Below are 24,024 nucleotides of genomic sequence, written 5' to 3' on the forward strand. Positions count from 1 at the left end.
TGATCCATGTGGAAAAAGACAAAATAACATGCTCATGCACTACATCAAAAGACTTGGGTCAAGGCAGGCGAGGTGCAGGACCACAGGTTTTGCCTCTAAATAGACACTCGGACAATTCGGTGAATCGGATGTGTAGGAACTGGTGTGTGGTACTCGTACTTCATAGCTGTGAACTCGTGTTCCAGATTCCTGTGATACCTCTCCATATCAGTTTTCCTGGATGCTGACACGCCAGTGATAGCAAACCAGTATGGGAGCTTACGTTGTATCTGGGTAGCAGGAGATTTCTGCGCTCCTGTCAGGGAATAGGCAAGGGAAGGGCGATGGTCCTTGTGGGGAGCCCCTCGCACACATTGGTCAGACCGGTGCCTCTAATCTCATTTGCAGTTGACTTAGATGTTTTCATATTGAGCAGATGAGCCCACAAAGGATGTCTCAGAGAGATGGCTCTCTGCAAATTCTCCTTGAGGTTTGTTTGGTTTCTGTAGCATTCCTGAAACCTTTCACTTTTTAAAAATATGTATTCTGTGAGTTCCCTGAGTAGCAGCTGTTTTTTTTGATAACTTTGTCGAATAATACTTGCCTGACATTGATCTGAGACAAGTGTAAGTCTAATAAAAAGCCGTTCTCAATATAACAGCAGAACTTTGAACTCTTATCTGACCACTTTTTTGAAACCATGTTGGATGTGAACTAGCTGCTTTTGTGCTGCTCAGTCCTGATACCTCTTTCCTTCTCCTAGAAGTCCAGTTCCTCTACTACAACCAATGAGAAGATCACCAAACTCTATGAGCTCGGTGGTGAGCCTGAGAGGAAGATCTGGGTAGATCGTTACCTGGCCTTTACTGAAGAGAAGGCCATGGGCATGACCAATCTCCCAGCGGTAGGCAGGAAACCCTTGGACCTTTACCGGCTCTACATCTCAGTGAAGGAGATTGGAGGATTGACTCAGGTGAGTGTCCGGCGGCTGGTGGCTATGTTCAGGGCTGCCCACTGTCTTGTGGTTCACAAGCCAATGGGCAACAGAATTCAGAGTTGGCTTTGTAGCTAGTTGTAAGCAGTGACTTTCTCCATTTAGCTGTGTTTCTTTTCTTTTTATTTTTTTAAACAATGCTTGTAAAACCCAGCATCCTTTAAGTGAGCCAAATGTCCGCTCTCCCGTTGTCTGGTTGAGAACAATCTGTGGAGAGATTCAGTTCAAGTGCTTTTTCCGCCCCTCCCCGCGTTGCCCAGTGCAAAGTTTGGTGACGCTGTCATTGTCTTTGCATCTGGCTGTCAGCTGACCTCATGGCTAATTTGATTTGCAGTCTGTCCCTGTTTGAAAAGTTTTATGCAGGTGAGGAAGAGAAGATACTAGTTTTGGGTTTTGAACACAACTGTATCTGCTCTGCTTAGCCCTTATTGCATCCTTTGTTTTAGCTGGAAAGTGTTGATTTCTCCCCGGGAAAATTTCTTGGAGGAGAAGCAGCTGGGATTTTGAGTTTAGAGCCTCTTGTTTGGTTGTGCAGGTCAACAAAAACAAGAAATGGCGTGAGTTAGCCACAAATCTCAATGTGGGCACGTCCAGCAGTGCAGCTAGTTCTTTGAAGAAGCAGTACATCCAGTGTCTCTATGCCTTTGAGTGCAAGATTGAGCGAGGCGAAGATCCCCCTCCAGATATCTTTGCAGCTGCCGATTCAAAGAAGTCTCAGACTAAGATACAGCCTCCGTCTCCAGGTGAGTTTAGACACGGGTTTAAGGTGCGCAATGCCTGTTTGAACCAGAGGATCTCTGGCACTGTACGCTGGACTCTATGTCCTGCGGGCCAGGCTGGTTCCAAACTTCTACAAAGCCCCTGTGTCTGTTTCTAATTAGATGTTCTCCGGTTGTGTAGATTAAATACTTTAATAATGTGGGAGTGAATGATACTGGGAATAAGTCAAGCCTCTTGGGATAGTTCAGTTTTTGTGTGTCCCACCCCTGTACTAAGTTTAAGAAAAAGGAAAACATAAAAAGATACACATATGAATACACATGCACCTCTGTGCATACCAGTACATCGCTGCCTGATGAGAATCTGGTGGAGAGAGAAGTCTGGAGTTATCCCTTCAAGGTGATCTCTGCACATCCTACCAGCAGCCCTCGTTGTTACTGCTTAGCTTTGGGAACTTGCTAGAAAAGTTGGACTTGTTTTGGCTATGCAGGTGGTACCTTCTGGGAGCAAACGCTTGATGTGGGCGTGCACTTGTCTTCCTCATGAATTGCTTCTTTCTGTCTTCAGCAGAAGATGGTGAGGACTTTCTGGGGCTTTGTGCCAGGAGAGCTTCATAAGCCTGTTACAAATTGCATGCTCTAGAATTCAGGCCCTTTAAAATGAACTTCTACGGTTGTTTCAGATTTGATGGGGTGCTCCAGTTTCCAAATATTTAAGCATAGTGTTCAATTCGAGAAACAAACAAACAAGAAAAAATAGGAGAAAATGTCCAGGCTAGCAGTGCATGCTGTACTCTTTAGTCTTCAGAAAGTCTGATCGTTTCTGTCTCATTTGCATTGAGTTCATTGCTTGAATTGCTGCTGAACTTGCCAACCCTTTAAGATTCAATTTTCCAGTTTCTCTTATAAAGTAAAACCTTCAGATGCTTTTTCTGGTCAGGAGCCTGTTCGTGTAGGTGAAATAAAAACTTTGTCTGCTTTGAAGTTCCTGTAATGTTTGCAAAAAATGCCTTTTTGGTTCTGAAACCTGGCATCATCTTTGTCTAGCTCCTGAGGAGTGGAATAATGAACCCTTTTTTGATTGTACTGCAGTCGCGTCTCAGCCCTGCAAAGCCCTTGATCGACAGTGTGCTTGTCCGAATATCCTGTTGGCAACTACATTTATCTGTCTTCTCAGTTACAGTCTGTTGTTTTTTTAAAAAACTAAATCATGTCTTTTCACTAGTCAGGAAACCTGTCCCAGTGTAGCTTCAACCTTGGTGTATTCTGCAAGATAAAGCAACTTTTGTGTCATTAGACTAAACTTCTGTCTAAAGTGGTGTCTGAGTTCCGCTTAAAATAGACCACAAATCTATCCCCGCTTTCTTTCCAAAAACCTCTTTCTTCTCCCCCCTGAGATACTGGGCAGTGAAACAAAGACGTTAAGAGCGTTTGGAGTTTATTTGGAGAGGGCTGAGACTTTCAGGAAGCCATTTAAAACTTTTTGTTAGCACTAGATGCCTGTCAGAACGGATTAGATGGTGCATCAATTTTTATTTTATTTTAACTGATACGGTGGTATGTGAAGGTTGTGAGTCTGCCTTCTGGGCCGTGGTACGGGCGATTTCTTGCTTCAGCACATCAGCAGTAGGAGTTTGCAGGGCGGCTATCGCAAATTCTGAGCGTTTGTGCAGCTCTGTTGACTTAGTCCACGCGTTTGATTCCTGCTGTGGGAGGACTGTGCTGTATTTCCTATTTAAACTCTTCTCTCCACTTCTCTTACTCCAGACTCCTGCAACTAGGAATATGCAGAGGCAGCCCTGAAGCATGGTTGGTTGTTCTGATCCTTTAAGCCGTGTCGCTCAGCATGTTCACGCTCCCTTTTCACTTTCCTTTTCTTCTTCTCTCTTGTTCTCCTGAATCGACAGGACCTGAGGGTGTAGGACACAACACAAACGGCTTTCCCAACCTCAGCTCCAGACTTTAGAGCCTTAGAGGAGCATTGAGTCCCAGTAGGCGCTCCTGTTCCGGTGGGTCGCTGAGGCCCCACTGAACCAGCGTCCTCCAGACTTGCATGCATTTGCCTGTCTCCCAACAAATCGCCTTTATGGAGAATAACTTCCCTGTTTGAAATCCAAATGGACAACAGTGGGGCATTTTGAAGTCCCGTCATGTGGATGAAGGGCTGTGTCATCCCACACAGACACACGTGCTTTGGTCTCCTTGCAGATTTTATAACCTGTTGGCGTTGGCTTACACTTCATTTCAGCCTGTTCTGTCAAATGGACTTCTGCATAACTTTGTGGATGATGAGGATTGCACTGCACAATTCTCCATTGACTGCTTTTTGAGGCTGCAGAGCATCTAAAGGCCTTGCAGGACAATGTAGGCAGAGCTCTGGGTGCTGGAGCTGCTTTCCATGCAGTGGAACCCTCAGAACTCAAAAACGTTCACAGAAAGCCCTTGTAGAGTGGACCTGGGTGCTGCCTCGTGGGCACTCGCCTGCATGTTTCCTGCAAACCACGTTGGGTTCCTGCTCGCAAACTCCAGCGTGTCCCTGGGGAGGTGTAATCAGTCTGCCGTTGGGTTTTAATTCCCAGAGCATGGAACTGGCCCGGCTCCAACTGTGTGTAAATTTGTGAGTGGGAGTGACGGCAGGGGGTGGGGACAAACACCAAATGGCAGCGACGCAGGGAATGTCTCGAGGCCTCTTCCTGCCGATGCCAGCATTACAAACGGAGACGAGCAGTGAATTCCTGGGGGAAGTGAGTGGAGCTGAACCGCTGCTGACGAGGGAAGGAGAACGGCGGGGAGGGCCAATGAATGAAACTCCCCGCTGAGCTTGTCTCTGCCCTTCCTTCTCCTGAGACCTCCCCGGGTTGGGAGGGAGTCGCGGAGAAGAGGACAGGGTGCCAGGAAGGTGGGGTGTAAACAAACATGCCCTGGACGTGACCTCGGAGGATTTTAATGAATAGCTGAAATGACTCATCAACCAGCAGGGCTGAAGCTGAGGGATATCGGGTGCTGGGGATGGTAACTAATGGAAACATTAATTAAGAGTTCAGCTCTTGCCAGCTGCGAGGAGCATATGAACCTGAGAGCTGACAGTGTCACAGCGATCCCTGGGCAGAGGAGAGCTCCTAGAGCTGACGGCACAGCTGGATTACACATGACGGCCTGGGATTTTTGATGAAAGCTTACTGTAGCGTAAAGCAACCCATACAGAGCCAGGGAACTTGCTGGACGGGTTTTGTCATTCAGTGAAAGATCCGGCCTCTCCGGCATTCCCTGTTGCAGGAATCCTTGGGAGTGGTGCTTGAATTAACCTGCATGAATTAACCCCTCTCGAAGGGCAGAGCAGACAGAGGAGCCTTGTTCAGAGCTACTTGGTGACTTCAGCTGACGTCCTGGAGTTTCCATCACTAGAAAGACTCTGAGACTTCCAGGAGAGGGCTTAAACCCACCTTCTTTCTGGGTAGAAAGTGAATGTGATGAGTCAGTGGTTGTCACTTGTCAAGGAGGACCGTATTCGATGCTGCATGATGCACTATAGAGCACCAGCCTTTGAAACTAGATAGCCTGGGCAACATGCCACAGTGGTGGCATGGTGCGTAAAAGGTAATGTAGTTAAGAACAAAGGCATGATGAAAACGAACATGTCCTCTCGGCTTTACATCACTGTATGTGGTTCTTCTGGGAAGTCCTTGCAGTGTGGAGCTCCTTGAACTTTTCTGGTGATGTTTCATCTCCCTCTTTCTTTGAAAGACTCTTTGCTCTCTGTTCTTGGGGCTGATGTTCTGGGAGGTTCTGGGTTGCATCTGTAGGGTGCAAAGCTACTCACACCACGTTTTCGTTCTTGCAGCGGGTTCAGGCTCAATGCAGGGTCCTCAGACACCTCAGTCCACCAGCAGCTCCATGGCAGAAGGAGGAGACTTGAAGCCACCAACTCCAGCATCTACGCCACACAGTCAGATGCCCCCTTTGCCAGGCATCAGGTATGAAACCATTGCACCCTCTTCCACTATGCTGGATGCAAGCTGTGAATGTGAGGTAGCTTCTGGGTCATTACTGCAGATGACTGGAGACTTGAGTACCTGTTTTGGTGGAGCTCCATGGCTTTGCTCCTTTGTTAATGGCTCACAGCAACATTGTTGACTCTGCATGTATGTGTAAATAATAGTTATTTTGGGATTGGATCCGAGCACAGTGCTGTAGAGGGGCAGTTCTTCATGCCTGTGTTGGAGGAGCATGGCTGTGGTCCTTCTAGGGGATGGCAGCACCTGAGAAGGGAACATGTGGGGAAAAGTATGTAGAGGAGCATCGTGGACCTCTCTAATTTTGTGTTTGTGGTTTTTTTTTTTTTTTTTTTTTTTTAATCAGGAGTAACTCAGTGGGCCTACAGGATGCCTTTGCAGATGGTAGTGATCCTACGTTCCAGAAACGGAACTCCATGACTCCAAATCCAGGGTACCAGCCCAGCATGAATACCTCCGACATGATGGGTCGCATGTCTTACGAGCCAAATAAAGATCCTTACAGCAGTATGAGGAAAGGTGAGGAAGTCCTTTTGTGCTCCTCTCCCTTTTCCCTGTATCTGGCTGTATGCTGGAATATGCTGTAGGAGACCTTCCGCTCGCCCAGAAGATGGGATGTATCTTTCTAAGGCAGAGGTAGACATGTTTATTGGTCTTTATTTCAATATTTCAGCTCCAGGAAGCGATCCCTTCATGTCCTCAGGGCAGGGCCCCAACAGTGGTATGGGTGACCCTTACAATCGTGCTGCAGGTCCAGGGATGGGTAACATGGCCATGGGACAGCGGCAACACTATTCCTACGGAGGTCCTTACGACAGAGTGAGGTGGGTACTTGAACCTGCTGACATCCCCGTTCGCTTGGCCCGTGTGAAATGATCATTCTCTCTTCACTACTGTGACTTTGCTGATCATCCTTTTCCATTTGAGGAGCAAGGGTGAATTTAAGTGGACGTGTGGGGTTTTTCTCTTTGTTTCCATGTAGGACGGAGCCTGGCATGGGACCTGAAGGCAACTTAGCAACCGGAACTCCGCAGCCAAACATCATGCCTTCCACCCCGGAATCGGGGATGTACTCTCCCAGCCGCTACCCGCAGCAGCAGCAGCAGCAGCAAAGGTCTGTGCGGGGTGTTGCCACAAACGGCTCTTCCCAGTTAGAGAGTTCTGAGACTGTGAAAGTGAAGCATGCATCTGATCAGACAAGTAACGCATCTGTTTCTTCTCCAGACATGATTCCTATGGCAATCAATTCTCCACTCAAGGCACATCCTCGGGCAGCCCCTTCCCTAGCCAGCAAACTACCATGTATCAACAGCAACAGCAGGTAGAGTATCAAAAAGTTTCTGATTTCTTTGACTGAGAGACAGTAGAGTTTTATCTGTGAAATTTGTGAAAAGGGGAGGATGAAAACTCAGTGAGCTGTGCGTTTGCTTTATGAATGTATAGAATTAAGTACCTTATACAGGAGGCTTCCCCCCACCCACCCCAGGTTTCAAATAGTTTAAATAAGTTTTAGTTAGCATTTCCAGTGTTGTGTTAGCAAAACAATGTTCTGGTTGTGCAGTTTGCAGATGTGTGTGCTCTGGTCAGGCAGCAGGAGATCGAGAAGCTTTATTGGGCTTCTCTGCCCCTCTGGAACTTTCTGAATCCCATTGTGTTTCTGTAACACTTCTGGTCCGAGTGATGAGATGAGTTTGTTTGGAGCAAGTCCTTGGGGAGCTGTTTCAGGTGGATCATTCTGCACAGCCCAGGGCTCTTTTCATGTCTTTGCCTTACTGAGCCTGCAGACAGAGGCTTCAGACCTGCCTCCACTGCCCCACTGCCTCCTACTCGCTGATCTCGGAAACATCAGGTTTGTTTCAGGACAGAGTTTGAATGAACATATATCTCTCTCCATAATCCTTATATATGACGTGCTCTTTGTATCAGTGCCAGGACCCATAATGTTTTCCTGATAATTTTGAGTCCTCTGGTTTAGGAGAGTATAGAGAGGGCATTCGCTGAGCTGTGCTAAGAATAATTCCAACTGCTCTGCAGTTTGGCTCTGCAACCAGAGCCACGGGGCTCTGAGCCAAGAGTTCGAGTTACTCTGGTACTTGTCATCTTTGAAGCCCTAGAGCTCCATCTGAAGCCAGTCATGACCGTGGAGCTTCTGAATAGACTGTGTAGTGGCTAGAGCATAGACCCTTGGAGGCAAGAGATCTTGGATTTTTGTCTCGGCAATTGACTGTTTTCTCCATTTGCACTTAAAAGAAGTAGAGAGGAGAATAGGTCTTGCTCCTTTCAGTGATGTGTTTTGAAATCTACAGGAAAGGAAGAAGCGGGAAGTACAACAGTTTTTAATGCATTTTGTTTGGTGCTTCCGCAGAAACCTCTGTTTTTCTGGGAAATATAAGAGAAATGTGGTCTGATAAAATTCCTGGATGTGAAAGGAAACGAGCACCTGTGCACAGTTTGGTTTGTGGTGAATGTATAGCAGAGCCGAGTCTTTTCTCCAGGAAAGTCCTTTCTGTGGGCAGACTTCTGCCCCCAAGGCATCCTTGTAGAATCCACAAGGAAACTACCCAGCCAGCCACAAGGAATTGGTCTTGGCTTGTGAAGCTGAAAGACTGATCCAACTTCACATTGGATATGGCTGACAACGAGACAAGTCTTGCCCGCTTACAGGCCATGCCGCAGGGCATATCCTCTGGCTCCGAGTAGCTCTACCCACAGAGGTTTGGGTTGCTTGTTTCTAAGTAGATAATCTCATGTTGTCGATGCTTTTATTTTCCCCTGTAGAATTACAAGCGACCGATGGATGGCAGCTACGGCCCGCCCGCTAAGCGACACGAAGGGGAGATGTACAACGTACCGTACAGCACCGGGCAGGGGCAGACGCAGCAGCAGCTGCCTCCAGCACAGACCCAGCAACCGAGCCAGCAGCAAACTGCACAGCCGTCTCCACAGCAGGACCTGTATAACCAGTATGGGAGTACATACCCTGCTGCTGACCGCCGATCTGCCGGAGGGCCCCAGAACCAGTTCCCATTCCAATTTGGCAGAGACAGGGTCTCGGCTCCCCCAGGCTCCAATGCTCAGCAAAACATGCCTCCTCAGATGATGGGTGGTCCCTTACAGTCTACTCCAGAGGGCCCGCAGCAAGGTGCCATGTGGCAAGGGCGCAACGAAATAGGGTACAGCTATCCGAATCGGCAGAGCACCGGCTCTGCGCCCCAGGGGCCTGCTTATCACGGAGTGACTCGAACAGATGAAATTCTGCATTCAGACCAGAGGGTCAACCACGAGGGACCATGGCCTTCCCACGGGAACCGGCAACCTGCTTATGGTCCCTCTGCCCCCGTGCCCCCAATGACTAGGCCCCCCCAGTCTAACTACCAGACCCCCCCTAGCATGCAGAATCACATTCCTCAGGTATCCAGCCCAGCACCTCTGCCCAGACCTCTGGAGAATCGCACTTCTCCTAGCAAATCTCCATTCCTGCACTCGGGGATGAAAATGCAGAAGGCAGGACCGCCAGTCCCCGCCTCGCACATAACACCAGCAGCTGTACAGCCTCCCATGATCCGGCGAGACATCACCTTCCCTCCGGGATCAGTAGAAGCTACACAACCTGTGTTGAAGCAGAGGAGGCGGCTGACAGCAAAAGATATTGGTAAGAGGAAACTCCTGCTTTTCTGCTTGTGCCTGTCGAGGGGATGGATGCTGCCGTTGCCCTTTGATACAGTACTGCCATGTGGAAGGGCTCTGCCGGCTTTGAAATAATTGTATTTTTGCAAGTTAGTTGTGTTTTCAGACATCATTTTGGCATTGTCTGCGGAGAGATTGCTGTACATACAGTCTCTACATCATCTTAAACAGGCTCTGCTCTTCATAGGTCCAGAAAGCGGTATCAAGTATCTCCTTTTTTGTTTTTAAACTCCAGGAGCTGGAAGTATCATGTGTTTATGTTACAGGAACTCCTGAAGCCTGGAGAGTGATGATGTCTCTGAAGTCTGGGCTGCTAGCTGAAAGTACGTGGGCCTTAGATACCATAAACATCCTGCTCTATGATGACAACAGCATAATGACCTTCAACCTCAGCCAGGTGGGTGCAGATGCTCTCTGATGCAGGTCTTTGAAGTGCTAATTTTGTAGGGTTTTCTGTCAGCGAGACAGCAACAAGCAGCTCGTGCCCTTGTAGGGCCAGATTCCCAAATGTCCGGTACCTGCGGAGCATGCCAGGTCTGCAGAGAGCACGGGGTCTGCGTCACTGTGCGCTGGTGATTCTCTGTCCCGTGTAATTGATAGGTTTGTTGGTGTGCAAGCGCCTGTTCTCTCCTCTCTGGTGAGGTGTATTGCTCCTGTAACAGAAAAAGTGAATAACAGTGGACTTTGCAGCGAGAGCGCTACGGAAGGCTGGAGGCCACATGTATTTTTGGGCGTTGATGGTGTTCGTTCACCTCTGGCTCTGTCTTTGCCCTGGGACAGCGCGCAGCGAGGCTGGGATGCCAGTCCGGAGGGGCCAGCCTCTCTCAGTCAGCTGCCCCCGTGCCCCTGTGGCTGTTGTAAAAACTGCTGGGAGATACTCTAAAGGCTGTTTTGCCCTTCGCCTCCCTGTGTATTAACCAGAGGGGAGGTAAAACCAAGAGCCCCTGTGCGTTTGCACAGGTATGTGTGTGTGGAGCGGGGGCGGCCTGGATACTGACAGTCAGTACCTGGTTTTGCGTTTGTTCCTTTTCTCAGGGGATAGAAAGCTTTCTTTTCCAAACGGTTTGTTGCCAGCGTGAAAAGAACCCGTTAATTAACAGCACTGCTTAGATTCTTAGCCCTTTTCGCCCTGCTTTCCCAGTTACTCGTGTTGGCCTAAGTTGTTTTCTGATCACTGTTCCCTTCCTTCCTTCCCCTCCCGTTTTTCTCCTCCCTCGTAGCTGCCAGGCTTGCTGGAACTCTTGGTGGAGTATTTCCGGCGCTGCCTGATCGAGATCTTTGGAATCCTGAAGGAATACGAGGTGGGAGACCCAGGGCAAAGAACACTATTAGATCCCGAAAGGTTCTGCAAATCTTCAGCTTCCTCTCATGAAGAAGGGGAGGAGGATGATGAACCACGGAGCCTGAACTGTGAGGAGGAAGAAGAGGATGAGGAAGAGGAGGAGGCTGCGTTTTCGAGCAAGGACAAAGCACCTCTAGAGAGCAGCGAGGAAAAACTAGTTAGTAAATTTGACAAGCTTCCAGTCAAAGTTGTGCAGAAAAACGACCCCTTTGTGGTAGATTATTCCGACAAGTTGGGGCGAGTGCAGGAGTTTGAAAGCGGGCTGCTGCACTGGCGGATTGGCGGCGGAGACACCACCGAGCACATTCAGACCCACTTTGAGAGCAAGACGGAGCTACCTTTGACTCATAAACGAGCTTCCTGCAACTCTGTCTTGAGGAAACGTTCAGCAGCTGAGAGCAATCCCAGCACCAGGGAAGGAGAGACTCCTCCATCCGACAGCTCCTCGGAGAAAAGGATAACTGCCACCATGGATGACATGCTTTCGGCACGTCCGGGCTCCCTGGCAGGGGAGGAGGAAGAGGTCAAAGCTTTGGAAACGGCGAAAGAAAGCAGCAAGTTTCCCTTTGGCATTAGTCCAGCTCAGAGCCACAGAAATATAAAAATTCTGGAGGACGAACCTCACAGTAAAGACGAGACGCCCCTCTGCACCCTCCTAGACTGGCAGGACTCTCTGGCGAAGCGCTGCATCTGCGTCTCGAACATCATCAGGAGTTTATCGTTTGTGCCGGGCAACGACTTTGAAATGTCTAAACATCCCGGGCTGCTGCTGATTCTAGGGAAACTGATTCTCTTACACCACAAGCATCCAGAACGCAAACAGGCCCCCCTGACCTATGAGAAAGAGGAGGAGCAGGACCAAGGGGTGAGCTGCAACAAGGTGGAGTGGTGGTGGGACTGCTTGGAGATGCTGCGCGAAAATACCCTGGTCACGTTGGCCAACATTTCTGGCCAGCTGGACCTCTCCCCTTACCCGGAAAGCATCTGTTTGCCTATCCTGGATGGACTCCTCCACTGGGCAGTATGTCCGTCAGCAGAGGCCCAGGATCCCTTTCCAACACTGGGGCCCAATGCGGTCCTCTCCCCTCAGAGACTGGTTTTGGAAACACTCAGCAAACTCAGCATCCAGGACAACAACGTGGATTTGATTCTTGCGACTCCCCCCTTCAGTCGCTTGGAGAAGCTGTACAGCACCATGGTGCGGTTCCTTAGTGACAGAAAGAACCCGGTGTGTCGAGAGATGGCTGTGGTACTACTGGCCAACTTGGCACAGGGGGACAGCCTGGCAGCAAGAGCAATTGCTGTGCAGAAGGGCAGCATTGGCAACTTGCTGGGCTTCTTGGAGGACAGCCTGGCCGCCACGCAGTTCCAGCAGAGCCAGGCCGGCTTGATGCACATGCAGAACCCACCCTTTGAGTCGACGAGCGTGGACATGATGCGCCGAGCTGCTCGGGCGCTGCTCGCCCTGGCCAAGGTGGACGAGAACCACTCGGAGTTCACGTTATACGAATCGCGGCTGTTGGACATCTCCGTGTCGCCTTTGATGAACTCTTTGGTTTCACAAGTTATTTGTGATGTACTGTTTTTAATTGGCCAGTCATGACAGCTGTGGGATCCGAGACCCTGTGTGCGTGTGCGTGAGTGGAGAACTTAGAAACTGACTGTTGCCCTTTATTTATGCAAAACCACCTCAGAATCCACTGTCTGCCCTGCGCTGTCCTGCTTCTCCCTCGGGGAAAGATGTCCCCGATCCCTCTCCCCTTCCCCTGCCCTTCAAATTTGTCCTGAATCCCTTATTAAAGGAGACAAAGTTCTGTCTACATAGAAGACTTTTTTTATTTTAACCAAAGTTACTGTCGTTTACAGTGAGTTTGGGGAAAACGACTTGCCGTGTTATCACATTGACAGGCACCACTTTCATAACTGTTTTTAATGGTAAACTCTGAAGGACAAAAGTGACTGCTGAACTCTGTGTGGTTTATCGTTGTACATTCACAATCTTGCAGGAACCAAGAAGTTACCAGTTGTGAACAGACCTTGTCCAAGGGAGGCCTGTGCAGTAGCGTGTAGAACTTCATGTACTGTACACCTTAAACTGTAAACATACTGTAATAATGTCTCACATGGAAAAAAAAAAAAGAAAAAAACGCTGGATCAGCAGCAAGCTGTAGTTTTTAAAAATGTTTTTAGTTAATGTTGAGGAGAAAAAAAGGCTTTTCCCCCAAAGTATCATGTGTGAACCTACAACACCCTGACCTCTTTCTCTCTTCCTCCTTGATTGTATGAATAACCCTGAGATCACCTCTTAGAACTGGTTTTAACCTTTAGCTGCAGCCCGAACGCTGCCACGTGTGTATATATATATGACGTTGTACATTGCACATACCCTAAGATTCCTTGCAGTTTTGTCCCCCTCTCCCTACCCCTTTATAGTATGACGAGTTAACGAGTTGATGACCTGCAAAAGCGAGACACAATTATTTAATCTCTTGCCAGACATCCCTCCCTGGAGGATGCTGTACAGGTCTCTGTGTATAAAGTCATTGCTGTCTCAGCAGCCAATCAACTTATAGTTTATTTTTCCTGTTTTTGTTTTCTTTCTAATCGAGGTGTGAAAAAGTTCTAGGTTCAGTTGAAGTTCCTGATGAAGAAACACAATTGAGATTTTTCAGTGATGAATTCTGCATATTTGTATTTCAGACGATGTAGCTAAAAACTTGATGTAAATTCCTCCCTTTTTTCCTTTTTTGGCTTAATGAATATCATTTATTCAGTATGAAATCTTTATACTATATGTTCCACGTGTTAAGAATAAATGTACATTAAATCTTGGTAAGATGTTTGTAAGGGTTTTTTTTATTAGGAGAGTGGGGAGGTCGCTTCAGCGCTTGGCAGGTCTTGTAGATGTGATGTTGTAGGTCGGCTCTTCCTCGCCACGCAGCACCGAGACCTCAAAGGTCCTGCGTGTTATGGCTGTGCCTGGGGATGCCGAAGTCCCATCTGGCTCTAGGGAGCCGAAATGCCACGTGCTCTGGCTCTGTTTTCTCTGTTGGGCTTGTTTCAGTGACGGAGTTCTGGCTTAGGCTCGGGTAGGAGTGGATTTGCAGTGTGAGGTGAAGCTACAGCAGAGGCACAGTTCCCAGGGTGAGAAAGGCGGTTGCTCGGAAGGGAGGCAGTTCCCTTTCGGCTCTGTAAAATGGAAAATTTTCATTCCCCTTGCATTTTTCACATTTTCTTGGAACCGCGGTGTGGACTCTGACTTCCTTCAGAGGACGGGGTTTTCCAGCGGACAGAGCTCTGATGCCCTTCAGCAAACGGCCAAAGTTCAGGCTCTTCATATGAAAATCTGCGCGTTTTCATGGGTTAATAAATGGGTATTTTATTTAGCCTGAAGCTTTATCCTCACATGATAATAGAAGTAGGCTAGCTGGAACTGCACCGAGCTCATTTAAGCAAAAGAGCCAGTTAAAGAAAAAGGAGAAGCTGTTTTAAAGGCAAATGTAATTTTTCTTGAAGAAATCACCTCATTTTATCCCCCTACTTCCCTCCTAGGAAGCTCTCAGTTCCCCGAGCCCTCCCTTAGCTGTATTTCTTAAACTTCAGGTTCCTGGAAGTAATTGTGCCAGAATCAAACTGACTCTTTTCTGAATAAGTCTGTTTATCATCAGGAATTGCAGGAGCTCTTTGCCCGGCAGGAGGAGAGTCCTTAGAACGGATTTCTTAAGAGACAGGAATGGTGCTGGGCTTCCTTGGCTTTAAAAATTACTGAATGGAAACCAAGTTGTGAGATAAGAATTCTGCTGGACTTTGCTGTTCTGCAACAATGTCGTTGATTTAAAACCGACTTCTCTGATAATTTAGTTCTGTACTCCAGGAGCTTTGTTTAATCTGATTAATGTAAAAGTTTTACTTCTTTTTCTAAACAGAAAGGACCTCAGCAGCAAGGTTGAAGAAGGTGACGTGAGCAGCTTTTGTACAGCTTCTGTGTTCATGTTACGGTGAATTTAATCATAAGCAAATACTACATTTGGGATGGAAAGAACAGTCACAAGTGGTGCTAACTACCCATTTTACCGGTATTTATACAACCAGTTGATCTGAGGGGAGTAATTCCGCTCCCTCAGCGGTTGCATGCACGCAGACACATACACCTCTCACACTTCTAAAATGGTTAAGAGAAAAAAGCATAGATGAGAAATTAGTAAAATGAGAACAAGCAGAGTTCACAGTTTGCAATGGGGGACTATTTTGAGAGCCCCACCTGATCGCAAACTCGACTTGGCTGCCCAGAATGCAAATCACAGAACGGTTTGGGTTGGAAGGGACCTTAAAGCCCACCCAGTGCCACCCCCTGCCCTGGGCAGGGACACCTCCCACCAGCCCAGGTTGCTCCAAGCCCCGGCCAACCTGGCCTTGAACCCCTCCAGGGATGGGGCAGCCACAGCTTCTCTGGGCACCCTGGGCCAGGGGCTCACCACCCTCACAGCCAAGAATTTCTTCCCAGTATCTCATCTAAATCTCCCCTCTTCCAGTTTAAAACCATTACCCGCGATGCTTTGACCTGATTCGTAGGCAAAGCTTTCCATTTCTGCAGGCGTTCTATAAAACACCTCTCTCTGACCTGCACTACTCTGCTGATTCCCATTTTTACCAGCAAGGGGAAAAACTTGACTCCTTCCCAAGCCAGAGCCCTGTTTAACGGCACTTGGGGGTCCCCCTTGGGGTCTGGGTGGGCAGTGATGGTTTCTCCGTCGTCGCTGCAGTAGATATGGTCAGGCCTGTGCTGCGGCGTGTCGGTTTTAAGCCCAAAGAGTTGTTGCTGGTGCTGTGCCAGCGGCAGGAGGGAGCCCTGAGGGTGCTGCCAGGGCCCTGACGGCTGTGGCCCAGCGTGGTGTGAGCTGGGCCGGGGCCACGGCAAAACCCAACACCTCCGTCATCATGCGGACGGGATCTTGAGCGAAACCTGCCCACCCTCTTGTAAGAGTAAGTAATTAATATAATAACATGCGCTTATTACCCGGCTATTGTTAACGTGATGTCGCTTAATGCGTTTTGGCACGAGCCGCGGTTGGGCCCTGCCGTGTGGCGGCTCCCTTTGAGCTGGGTGTTGGTGCACCCCCGGGAGCGATGCCTCGGGTGGAGCAGGGCCCCGCCTGCTCCGCCCCGTTCCCTCCGGCCCTGCCTGCCCGGTGGCTGCCCGGCGCCACGGCCTTGGCGGAGAGTTGGACACACGGGCCGCGGGGCCACCGGCGCCTCCGCCCGCCCTTAACAAAGATGGCGCCGCCCGCCCCTTCCTCCCCCCTTCCCAACTACCGCCGCACACGTGACGCGGCGGCGCGCGCAGCCCCGGAAGAGGCGTGGCCGGAAGCGCTGACGGCGGGATGGAGCCGGCGCGGGATCCGCGCGCCGGGCGCTCAGGTGGGGGCGGGGCCGGGCCGCGCGCGCGCGCCGCGGGGGGTGGGGGAGGGGCGGTGACACGCCCCTCCCCCCTTCCCCCCCCCCCCCCCCCCCCCGCTTTGCTCGGGTGGGGGCCCCGCCCCCCGCAGAGACACCCCCACCCCCGGGCGGCCATGAGGGGACCGGGGCGGGGGTGTCCGGGTAGGCCCCGGTGTCCCCCCGTCGTGAGGCCGGGGGGGGTCGAACCGCCCCGGGGGGCGCCGAACCGGGGGGTCCCACCGGGCAGAGGTCACGGGGGGCGGCGGTGGGCCCCGGCGGGGACGGGCCGGACCTCGGAGGCTCGGTCCCGCTGGCGGGGAGCGGGGACCGCGGGCCGGTACCGCGGGGCCGAGGCCTGGTGATGGCGGCCGGGAGCCGGGGCGAGTCCCCCCCCACCGCGGGCTGCTCCATGCGGCCTGGGGTGTCAACCCGTTAACGAACGCACAGGCGGTAATTGTCCCTCATCTTGGAAATACCCCTATTAAACGCTTCGACCCCGGCTGGGTCCCACAAATCCTGGCTCTTGACCCCGGGGGAACGGGCCCTGCCTCCCCCCATGGCCGCTGAGCCGCCGAAGGACGTGGCACAACCGGAGCGCGAGGCCGCGGCAGGACTCGGTCCCTCGTGGGGAGCGTGGGTGCCCTCGGCAGAGCGGGATTCCGGCGGTTGGCCATCCATCGCCCCCGGCTCCTTGCCGTGTCCCATCTGGACACCCCCAGCTCCCGCCGGCTCCCTCCTCCCAGGATGGACGGGACGCCTTAAGTTTGCGCAAACTGGGCCAGGTTTCGTTCCCACAAAAGTTCCCACATCCCCGCTTCCATCCGGACACCGCAGCCGGAGCGAAAGCGGCCACGAGGCCGAAAGCTCCCCAGGCTCACGGAAACAGCACTGGGAAAACAGGATTGCCAAAAATCCCCTTTTATTTCTTTGGCGCCCTGGGTAGAACGGGGGTTTAAATAATTCTGGAGAACCCCCCGACTCTTAACAGCAGGTTGGAGAAGCACCAAGAGGTGCCCAAACCTCTCTCCAAGCATTCCTGGGGTGCAGGCTGGAGCGGGTTTCCCGATAGGAATCCTGTGGCCCAGCCAGGAGCTGGTTGCCGGGCTTTGTGGCGAGTGGCTGCTGCCACCGGGTGGCCATCGGTCCCCACTGCAGCTGTATGGACCTTGCTGAGTTCGTATTTTCATTTACATCATAATTTACCCCGCGTCTATTTTGTTCATATTCACATCCGTTTTTTTAAAGCGCGGTTTCCAGAGTGAGCAAAACGCGCTTCGCGTCGGAGAGCGGAGGGAAACGCCGAACGCCTTTAAGATTAATTTAAGACTTCGCGTGTCTTTCTCTACTGAAATATTTTTAACCCGCTTCTGCCTTTTCCTGTCCTTTTTCCGTCCGTGCAGGTGCTCTTTCACGCGGCGCTTTTCGGGGTAGAGACGTTCCAGCTCCCGACGCCGTGTTCTCCGCCGGAGCGGCCGTCGTGGGCTGCAGCTTTCCGTGACAAGGTGTGCTGCGTCGTGACGGGAACGGGCTTTTTAAAGCTCTTTGCTTTTGAGCCTCCTTGGCACGTTCATGCGAGGCGTTTTTCTCAGCTTTTTAAAAAAATATTTAAAGCGCCGGGGCAATTTTTTGCCGCTGAGCTTTAGTAGGATTTGCAGCTGTGAAGGCGCGTTAGTAGAGTTTACAGCTGGGCTGAAGTAGCCCCTCTCTTAACGCCGCAGCTTCGTGATTCAGGAGAATGTGTCTCCCACGAGTCGCTTTGTAGCTGCGAATGCTCTGGAGCAAGAGAAGAAAATGAGCAAACCCAAAACTTTTGTACGTGGTTAAATAAAAAGCATAACCCTGTGGTTGGGGACTGGAATTCTAAAGGAGTGTATTTGGATCTTGGTTTTTTGCTTTGCTGACTGCTTGCTTTCTGCTCTCGCCTGCCGTTTTTAACCTGCTGAGTTTTTTTTCTCCGTCGGTAAAACGGGAATAGGAAAACCTCAGCGTGTTTTTAGATCATGGAGTGATGGGTTTGGGGGGTCTTTATGGCGCTGGAAGGCGCTGGGTCAGAAAGCCGGCAGGTGGGAGAGGGTGCAGGATGTGGTGTCGCCGGAACCCAGCGAGAGCTGCGGGTCTTCTGTTTCGCAGACTGCAAGGCGGTTGGCGGCGGGGGAACCAACGGAAGAAATGCGTTATCTTAAAAAGCGGCGTAACCGATAGCGCCTGCCGTTCGTGGCGCTGGGCCAGGCGTTCTCCACGTTGCTCCCGGAACGTCAACCCGGAATATACGCGGCAGGGAAAGCAGCGAGACTCCGCAAAGCGGGTTAAGCCTCGCTGGTGGGGTTTGCAGGGACGAGGTGGAGGAGAGCCACCTCAGCGTGCGCAGTTTGCAGCGATGCCCTTGCTCTGCGGACCGGGACCCCCTGCCAAAATGTTGGAAAATTGCAGGTGGCGATGGAGGGGGAAACGGTGCGAGTGTCACATCCTGGAGGTGCTGCCTCTGATCGGTAGAAGGGGTGAGGGGACGCCTGCGTGTCTGAGAAGGCACCTCAGCCTTGCTCTGACGGAGCTTGTGGGGTCGGTGCCGTGGAGGCATTCCGGAGAAAAGCCGCTCTCGGCTTCCCAGGGGCAAACACCAGGCAGAGAGCGGGAGAGAGGAGGGAACATGCCCGGCAGCGCACAGCCGGCTGCGAGCCCTGGTCAGCAAACTGCTTACACGGGTGTTATGCTCAGAGTCCGCATTTTCATTCTGTCTCCGTTCCAGAAAAAAAAAAAAAAAAAAGGTTTAAATTCCATTCAGCGCATTGGAACTCGAACGTGTGCGTAGATGCTTGGCGGAGCCGCTGGTGTTTCTGCTGAGGTGGCCGCTGAGCCTGTCTGCTTCTGGTATTTACACTGGCCCGGTAAGAAATGGGCTGAGAGGACGCGTTACAACCTCTCTCCCTCTGCATCCTGGCCAAGGTTAAGAAGTCAGGGAAATTATTTTTTTTAATAGGAACAATATCAAAGAGGTCTTCCGCGTCATCTCCCCTATCTGTGATCTCTTTCATAAGTGACTTCTTCATAGAGATTTGCAGCCCTTTGAAGTGCCTGGTAGTAAATAAAAGCGCATAATTTACAAACATGGCTGAAGCCAGAAATACCTTTCTGCGTCTGTCCTCTCTGTTTATCAATTCAGGTTTCCAGAGAACCGGAGGGAGAATTTCCCTGGCATCAGTGACCTACTTGAGGCAACTTTCAAGCTCAGAATGGAGCTGGTGAGCAGGCAAGACCCCCACCTCCGAGAGGTCGTGTGGTTTGCGGTGTGCTGCAGGGCCCTGACGCTTCTGCTGCAGGCAAGTCCCCTCTTCCTCAGCCAAAAAATGCTGCGACGTCTCTCGTTTGCTGCTCCGAGGCTTCTCTCTTCGGTACTGCCTCGTGCACCGGGGGCGAGCTGGTTCTGCTTGAGTGGGAAATCGTCTTCTCCTTTGGAGAACCAGCTGCATCCAGGGAGGCAGGTTGCTGTAAAGTAAAATTACATAAAATTCCTTGTAACTCGCTGTGTTTTCACGCCGCTGTTGCAAGAGGTTCGGCAGCACGAGAGGCTGAAGCCTCAGTTTATCCACAGAAAGGGAACAATAATCTCCTCCTGCACATTCCGCCCGAGTCTCACACCCAGAGCCGTCCTTCTCCGAGCGTGGGGAGAGCTCGGATGCTCACTCCGTCCCACCTGCGCGTACCGAGACAGCCAGCAGAGAGCCTGGCTGTGGCCACGGCCCTCCTGGAACAAAATCAGCCTGAGAAAGCTCTTCAGCGGCAGGCCACCAGCCAGCTGGCAGATTGCGGCAGCCCCGGTCACCACTGGGTAGGGCTGAGCGGAACCATCAGCCGAGATGAAAGACTCCGTGTTAGGAATGCCAGGGGCCTGGGTAGACCAGATGCATGCTTCGTGGTAGAACGGCGGCTTTCTGTGTCTTTTAGTCCCAATTTGTTCAGCGTGGACTTTTCTCTGGCAACGCTGAACTTATTGCAGGGGACTCATCCCGATCTACGTGTAGTTAAGCTACGCAGTTTACCTTCTGGGGTTTTTTTTTTTTAAACATATTTTCATTTGGAATTACATTACAACGCGTTAAGTTGCGTACCTCCTATCTCAGGAGCTCTCTGGGTTTTTCTCTCACCTTTTAAAACGTGGCCAGCACCACAAGCTCACGGAGAGAGAGGTGTGTGCGTTCTGCTTGCTCCTCTCCAGAAAGAGAACTCGGTCGCCTGCCGAGTTGCAGAGGTGATGGAGTGATGTAGAGACTAGAGAGGGGGCCTGGGAATCGGCCGCTGTCTCCTGCATCGGTTTGCTCTGGGAAAATGTTTTTTCTCTCGTTCTGTTCCCTCTCCCTTGTACGTCAGCTGGGACAGTAATGCCAAACCGAGTAGAAGCGGAGGCTCACCAGTGCTGCAGAGGCACCCAGCGTCAACGTATGCGGTTAGACGTGCCTGAGCACGGGGCTGAGCAGCCTTTCCCTGTCAAGTTCCGTGGGGATTCATGCTGGATGCGGTCCAGAGCTTTATTCAGTTCGGGTGTAAATACCCCAAAAGACTGTGTTTGCACCTTTTCACAGTCCCTCAGCCTGGCTTCTGTGCTGCTCCTGTCCCCTCCTGTGAAACCCAGGAGTCCTCCTCCTGCTCGGTGCTTTCCGTAAGGTACAAGAGGATCTCTGCTGGACTTCAGTCCCCTTTTTCTGTTTTTTTCCAGGCTCTGTTTAACCTCCTGATCCCGGATCACGCCGCAGACGCCTTCTCTCCCCCTCGCCTGCCGGAGCCTGGCCTGTGGGACCTGCTCTTGGAGCAGCTGCTGGGAGGCCTCTCGCGCTGGGATGCGGAGCATTTCCTCTTCATCGCCGAGCGGGGTTACCTGTACGAGCACAACTGCGCCTTCTTCCCGCTGTACCCCCTGGCCCTGCGTGCCCTGGCCGAGGGTGCTCTGTGGCCCTTGCAGCGGCTGCTGCGGTTGCGGAGCCGCCTCCTGCTATCAGCCGTACTTCTTAATTCCCTTTTTTCTATCCTGGCAGCCGCTGCCCTGTATAAACTGGGCTGCGCGGTGCTGCGGTGTCGCAGGCTGGCTTTCCTTGCTGCCCTTCTCTTTTCGCTCAGCCCTGCCAACGTATTTATGGCAGCTGCTTACTCAGAGAGCACGTTTGCCTTCCTGGCGTTCAGTGCCATGTGGCAACTGGAGAAGGGGCAGAGCTGGCTCAGCGGGCTGCTCTTCTCCCTCGCTTCTGGGGTGCGTGCCAACGGGCTTATTAATGCCGGCTTCTTTCTCTACTCCCGCGGTAAATGCTTTGCCCTTCAGCTCCAGGGGGTTTCAGGGCCGGTAAGGAAGCTCCCTCCGTTGTGGAAGCAGCTCCTCAGCCTGGCATCTTCAGCGGTTCTGGTGTGCGCTGGGATTTTTCTGCCTTTTGCTTTATTTCAGTATTACGCCTACGTGAGGTTCTGTGGTGCTGGCACCGGCCTGGAGCCGACCATCCCCAAACCGCTGCTGCAGCTGGCGCTGGACAAGGGCTATCGTCTGGTGGCCACCGATGGGGACAAACCCCCTTGGTGCTCCCAGCGATTCCCCGTGGTCTATTCCTATATTCAAGACGCTTACTGGAATGTGGGTTTTCTAAGGTATTTTGAGCTCAGACAGATACCAAATTTCTTGCTTGCTTTGCCTATCACGCTTCTGGGCTCGTGGGCTGCCTGGACCTACATCATTGCAAACCCCCGGCACTGCCTAACTCTTGGTCTAGAGAGAAGAAAGAGTGAAGAAGGAGGTAAACCAAGCGCTGGGTTTTGCTGCCCCGCTGTCTTCGTGTACGTGGTCCATGCCACGGTCCTGCTGGCGTTTGGCTTCTTCTGCATGCACGTGCAGGTAGGACCTTCACCACAACGCGCAGGAGCGATTTCTTCAGGGGAGCGCGGCGTGGTGGCCGAGGCAGTGACAGTCACAGCCTGGAGCTGGCCCAGCTGCAGGGCAACGCAAACCAAAAGCTTTGCCTTTCCTCTTTGGGAGCTGCTTCCACCGAGAGTTTCCAAAGCCGCTTAATCCCTCTGCTCTGCCAGAGGAATCTCCCAAAGAGATTTTCCCAGGGGCTCGGTGTGATGAGGACACCAGGACATGGATCAAAGGGTCCAGCTGGTGTTGGTGACGTTTGATGTGGGCTTAAGGCCAGGTTTGCCGAGCACTGCGAGCCGGCGGTTTGGGGACAAGGATACTGGGTCGTTGTCATGTTGTCTGAGCTTAATGGATGGCAATGGAAGGATCCAGAGCCTGTCACCCGTCCCTAGAAAGTGTGTGAAGGTCTATTTAGGACACAGCTGGTGGCACTAAAGGTTGGGGGTTCCAGTGAAAAAATAATTGAAGAGTGAGATTCAAATCTCCCCTGAAGCTGCTGCCCCATCCCAGCTCCTGAGCTGGATGGTGACAAGGGTTTCAGTGGGATGGTGACAATTAGTTACCGTGTTTGTCCAAAACCTGGGGACCGCTTGATCGCTTACACAGATGTCTTAATGAATGAAGCGGGTTGAGCTGGGAGGAGTTTCGTTTCAATGGAATAAACTCCAGCACCGGGAACTGGGGCCGTATTTCAGTCCTCTTTCTCAGCAGCCCGTCTGAGGCGGATGGATGGCTCCTTCCGTCCTTGGGATGAGGGTCGGTGACAGTCAGAGACCTGCAGCTTATGTGATTTTTGGCTCTGCCTGTCGTCTTCAGGTGCTGACCCGCTTCCTTGGCTCCTCCTCTCCCATCCTGTACTGGTTTTCCGCTCACCTCCTTCAAGAACGCGAACCTTTGCTCTGGAGCGAAGGGACCGATCACCAAACTGCGGCACCTCGCCCCGAGCAATCTCTTCGAGGTCAATCTGGTTCCTGCGGGAAAAGGACTCCTGAAAACCCCGTTGTGAGGCTGCTGCTGAACTGCAGATTAATCACCCCCCTTGGCAAATGCATCCTCGGATTCTTCCTCTCCTTCTGGCTGCTGGGACTGATCCTGCACTGCAACTTCTTGCCATGGACGTAGCCGGGGGGGTGTGTTGGTGCAGGCGGGTCGTGGGGCAGCAGCGCTGCTCAGAACTGAAACCCGCTTTTGCTAAAAAGCTTGATGTACCTGTAAGGATGCTGTTGGGTGTAATGAAGGCATCAGTCCTCAGTTATGTACCGAGCTGTCGCTGCCTGGCCGTGTCCGTGTTCTTTGCTGATGCTACAGCGTCCTGCCCCCTCTCTGCTGTCATTCCTGATGGCCAAAATTCCCGTAAGCTGCCTGGGATGGGGAATACCTCTTGGTTCCTCCGTCCTCTGGGGGACCTACTGCCACCGAGCCGGTATTTATGGCACGGATCCCTGTCCGCCAGCTTCCCGGAAATCTCCGGGAAGTGCCCTTGATGGGCGCAGGGCGGGGTCTGCTGCCTTGTATGAGCCGCTGGGCCCCCCCCCTCCCAGTGCCGCTGGGACCTCCCCGGTGCCACTGGGACCCTCCCCTAGGGTAGGGTCTAGCGGTAGGGTCTCCACCGGTAGGGTCTACCGGTGCTGCTGGGACCCCCCCGCGGTGCTGCTGGGACCTCCCCGGTGCCACTGGGACCCTCCCGGTGCCGCTGGGACCCCCCCGGTGCGGGTCGGGCCCCCTCGGTGCCACTGAGACACGCCCCGCCCCCCCCCCCCCGGTTCCTTCTCTCCCCACACCTCGGGGCCGACCGGGGCACGCCGCTCCTCCGGTGACCTCGCCTGGTTGCGGGCCGGGGTGGCGGGGGGCGCGGTGTCCGCTCCCCCGCATCCCTCCCCCCGCCCCCGGTAGCCACGGAGAGTTTCCCGGTCCGACCCCCCCGCCCTTGTCCCCTCCCGGTAGCGGGGCGGGGCTGCCCC

The 24,024-nt window shown here is 52.2% G+C and overlaps 2 protein-coding genes across 10 annotated transcripts in view; both read left to right on the top strand.

Annotated features, from left to right (window-relative positions):
- Nucleotides 1-13,570, top strand: part of ARID1A (AT-rich interaction domain 1A) — a 60,622-nt gene extending 47,052 nt beyond the window's left edge. For 2 of the 3 annotated variants that reach the window (XM_074562823.1, XM_074562825.1), the window contains exons 11-20: nt 743-952; nt 1,509-1,716; nt 5,534-5,666; nt 6,052-6,224; nt 6,379-6,529; nt 6,688-6,819; nt 6,930-7,026; nt 8,484-9,357; nt 9,659-9,789; nt 10,613-13,570. In XM_074562823.1, coding sequence (XP_074418924.1) covers nt 743-952; nt 1,509-1,716; nt 5,534-5,666; nt 6,052-6,224; nt 6,379-6,529; nt 6,688-6,819; nt 6,930-7,026; nt 8,484-9,357; nt 9,659-9,789; nt 10,613-12,337 — 3,834 coding nt within the window. In that variant the 3' untranslated portion in view covers nt 12,338-13,570. The remainder of the gene's footprint in view (nt 1-742; nt 953-1,508; nt 1,717-5,533; nt 5,667-6,051; nt 6,225-6,378; nt 6,530-6,687; nt 6,820-6,929; nt 7,027-8,483; nt 9,358-9,658; nt 9,790-10,612) is intronic. The other variant, XM_074562824.1, reaches the window with a different exon arrangement.
- A 2,042-nt stretch (nt 13,571-15,612) lies between these two features.
- PIGV (phosphatidylinositol glycan anchor biosynthesis class V) lies at nt 15,613-23,322 on the top strand. 7 transcript variants are annotated; one of them, XM_074562844.1, is made up of 5 exons: nt 16,009-16,152; nt 17,571-17,674; nt 19,331-19,487; nt 20,882-22,039; nt 22,880-23,322. In XM_074562844.1, the coding sequence occupies exons 1-5, from the start codon at nt 16,009-16,011 to the stop codon at nt 23,183-23,185; spliced, it is 1,869 nt and encodes a 622-aa protein (XP_074418945.1). In that variant the 3' UTR covers nt 23,186-23,322. The 7 variants fall into 7 exon arrangements, with proteins under 7 accessions (XP_074418944.1, XP_074418945.1, XP_074418943.1 ...); XM_074562840.1 differs by lacking the exon at nt 16,009-16,152 and adding an exon at nt 16,349-16,620 and having other exon boundaries at nt 17,571-17,672; XM_074562843.1 differs by lacking the exons at nt 16,009-16,152; nt 17,571-17,674 and adding an exon at nt 15,613-15,717.
- Nucleotides 23,323-24,024: the final 702 nt, after the last annotated feature.

The sequence above is a fragment of the Larus michahellis genome, chromosome 19 (assembly GCF_964199755.1).
Source record: "Larus michahellis chromosome 19, bLarMic1.1, whole genome shotgun sequence".
Classification (NCBI taxonomy): domain Eukaryota; kingdom Metazoa; phylum Chordata; class Aves; order Charadriiformes; family Laridae; genus Larus; species Larus michahellis.